Source organism: Jaculus jaculus, chromosome 5 (genome assembly GCF_020740685.1).
Source record: "Jaculus jaculus isolate mJacJac1 chromosome 5, mJacJac1.mat.Y.cur, whole genome shotgun sequence".
Lineage (NCBI taxonomy): Eukaryota > Metazoa > Chordata > Mammalia > Rodentia > Dipodidae > Jaculus > Jaculus jaculus.
In genome coordinates this window covers 37185419-37193102 of record NC_059106.1, presented here as the reverse complement: position 1 = coordinate 37193102, position 7684 = coordinate 37185419, and the positions used below count along the sequence as shown (strand labels likewise).

General features: G+C 46.7%; 1 protein-coding gene across 1 annotated transcript in view; it reads left to right on the top strand.

The window, feature by feature from the left end:
- Positions 1 to 1422: 1422 nt before the first annotated feature.
- Positions 1423 to 7684, top strand: part of Ssu72 (SSU72 homolog, RNA polymerase II CTD phosphatase) — a 42580-nt gene continuing 36318 nt past the window's right edge. Inside the window, exon 1 of the mRNA XM_004657752.3 lies at positions 1423 to 1607. Within this exon, the coding sequence (XP_004657809.1) occupies positions 1528 to 1607 (80 nt within the window). The 5' untranslated portion in view covers positions 1423 to 1527. The remainder of the gene's footprint in view (positions 1608 to 7684) is intronic.

Sequence of the window (7684 nt, the reverse complement as noted above, 5' to 3'; positions counted from 1 at the left end):
TGTGGTATGAGGAGCTTCAGAGATGGCTTAATGCTTAAGGTGCTTGCCCATAAAGCCTAAGGAAGCAGGTTCGATTCTCCAGTACCCTCTTAAGCCAGATGCATAAGGTGGTGCATATGTCTGGAGTTCATTTGCAGTGGCTGGAAGCCCTAGAGCACCCATTCTCTCTGTCTCTCTATTAAAAAATAAGTAAACTGAGCCAGGCGTGGTGGTGCGTGCCTTTAATCCCAGCACTCGGAGACAGAGGTAGGATTGCTGTGAGTTCGAGGCCACCCTGAGACTCCATAGTGAATTCCAGGTCAGCCTGGGCCAGAGTGAGACCATACCTCAAAAAAACAAAAAACAAACAAAAAAAAGTAAGCTGGGCGTGCTGGTGCTTGCCTTTAATCCTAGCACTCACAAGGCAGAGGTAGGAGGATTGCATGCCTTTAAACAAAAGTGGTATGAGGGGCTGGAGAGATGGCTTAGTGGTTAAGGTGTTTGCCTGCAAAGCCTAAGGACTCAGGTTTGATTCCCCAGTACCCATGTAAGCCAGATGCACAACGTGGCACATATTTCTGGAGTTCGTTTGCAGTGGCTAGAGGCTCTGGTGCACCCATTCTCTCGGTCTCACTTTTTTGTATTTCTCTCTCTGCTTGCAAATAAACAAATAGAAAAAAAAAAAAACTGCCTCAGCTGTTCATAGACTAACACACTTATTTTAGTATTTCTAGACTGTTATCTCTGGATTTAGAAGAATCACTTGTTCTGTTCATCAGATACCCCCCAAAATCCTCATTAGCTCTTCCTGTTTCAATCTTTTATTGGTTGTGCAAGGCTACAGAGGATTTGTCCCATAGGAAGGCCTTGCTGAGTTATGGCAAGTATCCTAAAGATTAGTGACTTGTCTGGGACCATGGGATTCCATTGGTTTTCCACTAGTGACTTAAAAAAATTTTTTCAGCTTCACTTTTCTACACCAGGACTTTAAACAGGAAGAGGTCGTGGGTCTATTTTCAGCAAACAGGGGAGGGCACAAGCAGGAGCAAAAGCGGACCTGTGCACGTAAAAGGAAACCCAACCAGGAAGAAAGACCAGGCCCAATCATCTCAGGAGACCTCACGGCCTTTGGCACCTCCAACTTCTCACTGCGCAGGCGCCACGCCTACCGTCACAAGGAGCGACAGTAGTGGGGCCTTGTGACGTTCCGGGCGCTGTCGCGGGGTCGGCGCATCACTCCGTTTTCCAGCGGACGCTGTGACGTCGGACGCCGGCGTAGAGACCTCCCCGGCCAGCCGCGGCTGGAGGGAGCGCGACTTCGGCGGCGTCCGCCCCGCTAGCTCGCGACGTTGGCCAGCCCGAGCCCGCTGCTGTGCGTCCGCTGAGCGGTTCGCGTGCTCCCGGGGCGGCAGCGCCGGCGTCTCCACGCGCTACGTCCCCCCCCGACTTCCGCATTGCTGACTTCCGGCCGCCGCCATCTTGGTCGCGCGAAACCGGCTTTTGGGTGGGAGCTCGGGAGCGGGTGCGGTGGGCTGTGCGGTTGGCGCCATGCCGTCATCGCCGCTGCGGGTGGCAGTGGTGTGCTCGAGTAACCAGAACCGGAGCATGGAAGCGCACAACATACTCAGGTAGTGAGGGCTTTTTCCTGGCCCGCGCGGCCGCGCGCCATCCCTCAGTCTTTCCTACGGGTCCGTTCCAGACCCCTACCCTAGGCGGGCTGGGCGCCGGAGGGCCCACGCCACGCCCAGCTGACGTGCTGGACGACTTGGCGGCTGGGGATCCGTCTGGGGTCGGCTTCGCCTAGAAGTCTTTCGGAGCCCCGAAAGCTGGTGGTCACAGGATCCTCAGTCTCGGGAAATGAGATCGAGGCCCGGTTGCTGGTCACGGCCTTTCTACATGCTTGCTTATGTCTGTTTACTTATGTCCCTCTGGGTGCCAGACGGTGAAACGGAGTCCCCAGGTAGGCCAGGGTCTTTCCCGTGTGTGTCACGTCACATTCACTGGAAAGCTTCACGTCATAACAAGATGGAACGATTCTGGAAATAGCAGTGACCTGATTCGTCAGTGTCATGTTTATATCCACGCTTGCGAGTCTCATGCACACACCCCTTCCCAAGACCCTTATTCGGGATATTCTGCAATATGTTGATTCGATTAGTTCAAAGGTGCTACTACATTCTTACAAACTAACTCTCCAACTTCTTTTGGTTTTTCAACGTAGGGTCTCGCTCTAGCCCAGGCTGACCTGAACTGTGTAGTTTCAGTCTGGACTTGAACTCATAGCGATCCTCCTATGTCTGCCTCCCAAGTGCTGGCACTAAAGGCTTGGGCCACCATGCCCAGCTTTCCACCCTTTTCCATTCTTTTTTTTTTTTGGTCTGGTATGATCTCACTCTGGCCCAGGCTGACCTGGAATTCACTATGTAGTCTCAGTGTGGCCTCGAACTCACAGCGCTCCTTCTACCTCTGCCTCCTGAGTGCTGGGATTAAAGGTGTGCACCACCACGCTCGGCTTGTTTTGCATTCTTTTTTGTTGTTGTGGAGGTAGGATCTTACTCTAGCCCGGGCTGACCTGGAATTTACCATATAGTCTCAGGTGGCCTTGAACTCACGGCAATCCTCCTGTCTCTGCTGCCTGAATGCTGAGATTAAAGGCGTGGACCACCAGCCTGACTCCTTTTGTATTCTTTTGTTGAGGTAGGGTCTTACTCTAGTCCAGACTGACCTGGAATTCACTCCATAGTCCGAGGCTGTCCTCAAACTCAAACTCACAGCGATCCTTCTTCCTCTGCCTTTGCAGTGCTGGATTTAAAGACCACCCTGAGACTACATAGTGCATTCCAGGTCAGCCTGGGCTAGAGTGAGACCTCAAAAAATAAACTCCAACAAAAAACACTTTTTAAATTTTATTTATTTATTTGGGAGTGAAGGGGGAGTGATAAAGGGAATTTGGGTGAGCTAGGGCCTTCTGCCACTGCAAGTGAACAACTCCAGATGTATGCACCTCTTTATGCATCTGGGTGTATGTGGGAACTGGGGAATTGAACCCAGGACTATGTATTCTCAGGGTGGCCTCAAACTCATAGTGATTGTTCTACCTGTGCCCCCCTCCATCCCTTAGTGCTGGAATTAAAGAGCATGCACCACCATGCCTGGCTGTCCTCATAAGCTCTGGATGGGGGCTGAGCTAACCAGCACTCAGCTCTCTTTGACCCTTGTGTTGTATATGTCTTGTAAGTCATGTATGCCTGATAGTGTGTTTTACACAAATATTTTATTTATTTGAGGGGGAGGGAAGGGAGGAGAGAGCCTGTGAATGGGCATGCCAGGGTCCTAACCCTACAAACCAACTCTAGACACAATATGCCAGGTTGTGCATCTGGCTTTACACAGATATGAGGAGATGAACCTGGGTACTTGGGGTTTTTAAAGCAAGTGCCTTTAGCCGCTGAGCCATCTGCCCAGCTTGATAGTGTATAGTGTATCTTGATCAAAATCTATTGACAGAATGAGAAACTAACTTTACAGTTGAAATACAGTGTTTTTACTTATTTATTTGACAGAGTGAGAGAGCGAGAAAGAATGGGTGCGCCAGGGCCTCCAGCCACTACAAACGAACTCCAGACACGTGCGCCCCCTGTGCATATGGCTAATGCAGGTCCTGGGGAATTGAACCTGGGTCCTTCGGCTTTGCAGGCAAACGTCTTAGCTGCTAAGCCATCCCTCCAGCCCCAACAGTTGAAATATAAATTTCAATTTTTTTTTTTTTTTCCAAGGTAGGGTTTCACTCTAGCCCAGGTTGACCTGGAATTCACTGTGTAGTCTCAAACTGGCCTCGAACTCATGGCAGTCATCTTACTTCTGCTTCTCAATTGCTGGGAGTAAAGGCTTGCTTCACCATGTGGAGCAACTCTTTTTTTTATTTTTTTTCCTCAAGATAGGGTCTCCCTCTAGCCCAGGTTGACCTGGAACTCACAGCAGTCCTCCTACCTCTGCTTCCCAAAGAGTGCTGGTATTAAAAACATATGGCATCACACCCAGCCTTCAACAGTAATAGGTGTTTTTTTTTTTTTTTTTTTCTCCTGTCAGTGCAAATCATTTATTCTGTTGTTTTTCCATGATGGCTGGAGTTGTGGGGCTGCTTTGGCTAAGAGTTGAGGCTCCGGTCTATGTGGGGCTGCTCCACTGACCTTGGGCCTCAGGGGCAACAAGGCACAAGGTGAGACCTGTATCAAGTGAACAGTAATAGTTTTTTTTAAAAAAACAGCTGCAATGATTTTCTCCCTAAATTAACAATACGTAAGCCTTACTAGAAAAGAGCCTTGTTATCACTGCCCACCTTGAACCTTACTGGCTGCCTTGTCAAAATGAGAAGTCTCTTCATTACCTCCATGGTTGGTGTGTTTTTGTTGAGGTCGATCCTCACTCTAGCCTAGGCTGACCTTGAACTCACCCTTTTGTTCCAGGCTGGCTTCAAATTCACAAGATCCTATCTATGTCTCCCTTGTGCTGGGATTAAAGACATATGATCATCATGCCTGGCTTTTTTTTTCTTTGCTAAAGAGAGAAAGAGAGAGAGAGTGGGTGTGTCAGGGCCTCCAGCTGTGTAAACAAACCCCAGACACATGTATTACCTTGTGCATCTGGCTTACATGGGTCTACCATCTGCTAATTCTGAATTTAGTTCTTCCTAATGTTTGACATATTGACCATAGTATTCACTTAGTGTCATATGCTTTAACAAATCTGTATGAAGATTGTTTTTAAATTTTTCTGCATGTCTGTTTATCTATTAAATATAGCACCAGAAGTCTGATACATTTAATTCACTGTGAAAATGGCTGTCAGTAAAGTGTTTGCCTTGCAAGTTTCAGAATCTGAGTTTTATCCCTGACCCACCTGGATGTGGTAGTGTGCATTTACAATCCCAGCTCTGGGAAGGTAGAGCCAGATGGAACTCTTATCCTCACTCCAGCTGCTTTAGTATAATTGGCAAGCTTTGATGTGAGGCTGTCTGGAGGAAAAAGGTGGAGGGGGGAGGAGGTAGGGCTGGAGCAATGGCTCAGCAGTTAAGGCACCTGCCTACAAAGCCTAATGACCTATGTTCAGTTCCCCATTCCCCATGTAAGCCAGATGCACAAAGTAGTGCATGTGTCTGGAGTTCATTTGTCGTGGCTAGGGGCCCTAGCATGCTCTTTGTCTGTATTTCTCTGCTTGCAAATAAATAGAAAATAAGTTTTAAAAAGGTGGAGCTGGGTGTGATGGCACACGCCTTTAATCCCAGCACTCTGCAGCCAGAAGTAGGAGAATCACTATGCGTTCAAAGCCAGCCTGGGCTAGAGCATGAACCTACCTTGAAAAACAAAAGAAATGGTAGGTATCTGAAACAATACCCAGTAATGTCCTCTGGCTTCCGCATGTACACACACGTACACATCTGCACATGCATGCGCTTTTTTTTTTTTTTTTTCTGAGGTAGAGTCTCACTGTAGCCCAGGCTGACCTGGGATTCACTATGGAGTCTCAGGGTGACCTCGAACTCACAGTGATCCTCCTACTTCTGCCTCCTGAGTGCTGGGATTAAAGGCGTGTGCCACTGTGCCCGGCCACATTTTTTTTTAATACAAGGTTTATATACCTGAAAAATTGCCCAAGGAAAACATAGTTTAATGTCTTCACTTGGCTAGAAGACCCGCTTAGTGATGATTCTTTAACACTTTGGCTATGCTGCATAACAAAGTGGATCTGGAACCTTACAAAGTAATGTGTGTGTTTGTTTTTGTTTTTGTTTTTACCCCCATATAGGGTCTCATTCTAGCTCAAGGTGACCTGGTACTCACTCTCGTCCCAGGCTGGCCTTGAAATCAAAGTGATCTTTCTACCTCTGATTTTCAAGTGCTGAAATTAAAGGTCTGTGCCACCACTTGGCTTTCAGTTTTTATTTCTATTCAGTAGTTTTGTTAATGAAGTTACGTTTACCAGCTCTGTTTGAGTCACATCAGTCTTATACTTCACTGAAACAGTTATTGAAGTTGGTAAGTCCTTGTTCAGTGCTATAGCTAGTACAACACTAAGAATTATTTGGAAAGGTGTGTTGGTTACAGAATAGCTCCTCTATAAACATTTGCCAAGTAAGAATAATTTTTTTAAACATTTTGTTTTTATTTATTTATTAGAGAAAGAGAGGGAATGAGAGAAAGAAAGAATGGGCAAACCAGGGCCTTCTAGCCACTGCAAAGGAACTCCAGATGTGTGTGCCAGCATGTGCATCAGGCTTATGTGGGATCTGGAGAATAGAACCTGGGTCCTTAGGCTCACTGACAAGCACCTTAACCACTCAGCCAGCTCTCTAGCCCCCAATAATAAATTTTTATGTTGTGTTTTATTTGTCTTGCTAGCTTTCATATTTCCTCATAAAACGTAGATGTAGGGCTGGAGAAATGGCTCAATGATTAAAATACAAGGAAGTAGAAGGAATGGGTGGAGATAAGATACATTAGTCAGAGTTCTTGTCTGCAGTTAGTCTCTGCCTCCTCACATTTCTATCACCTCCCGATAATGTCATCAAATTGTGAATCCTTCAGGGGTGAACCCATTGATCAGTGCCCTTATGATCTAATCATTCTCATGTGATTCGATCCACTACCTGAGGACTAAGCCTTTGACCCATGAGCCTTTTTTTTTTAAAGGTAGGATCTTGCTGTAGCCCAAGCTGGAATTCACTATGTAGAGGCACCAGGACCTCTGCAATCTCCAGATACATGCACTCATTTGTACATCTGACTTTACATATGGGTACTGGGAAATTGGACCCGGGTCTTTAGGATTTTCAGGCAAGCACCCTAACCACTGAGTCATCTCTCCAGTCCCCCTGAGTCTTCTTGGTGAACTCATGTTGTCTAAACACCTCATCAACTTAAGGTCTTAAGGTTGGTGGTCTGTGAGCAATTAATTGATTTAGGTTTATTTATTTATTTATATTTTTTTGAAAAAGAGAGAAAATGGCATACCAGGACCTCCAGCCATTGTAGTTGAACTCCAGACATATGCACCACCTTGTGCGCATGTGTGACCTTACACACTTGCATCACCTTATGTGTCTGGCTTACATGGGACCTGGAGAGTCGAACATGGGTCCTTGGGCTTTGCAAGCAAGCACCTTAACCATTAAGTCATCTCTCCAGCCCTGATTTGGGTTTTATAGACATGAAATCATCAGGTTTCTAGAACAGACTGATAGTTCCTCGCTAATCTTGGTAAACGTGACAGGATTATAGAACGTTCTGGTTAAAGATGGCCTTCTTTTAGAAGCATTGGAGCCAGTGTTTTAATTCTATGTCACAATCACATTTTTTTTGTTGTTTGTTCTTTTGAGGTAGGGTCTCAGTCTAGCCCAGGCTGACCTGGGATTCTTTGGAGTCTCAGGGTGATCTCGAACTCACGGTGATCCTCTTACCTCTGCCTTCCAGGTGCTTGGATTAAAGGCATGTGTCACCACGCCCGACACAATCATGTTTTAAAATCCCATTAATCACTACAGAGTGGAACATTAGTCAATAAAAAAAAAAATACACACAGAGAGAACCTGGGCTGGTGATTTGGATGTCCCCCTCCTCCCCCCAGGAAGGGTCTTACTGGCCCAGGCTGACCTGGAATTCACAATGTAGTCTCAGGGTGGCCTCCAATTCACTGTGATCCTCCTATC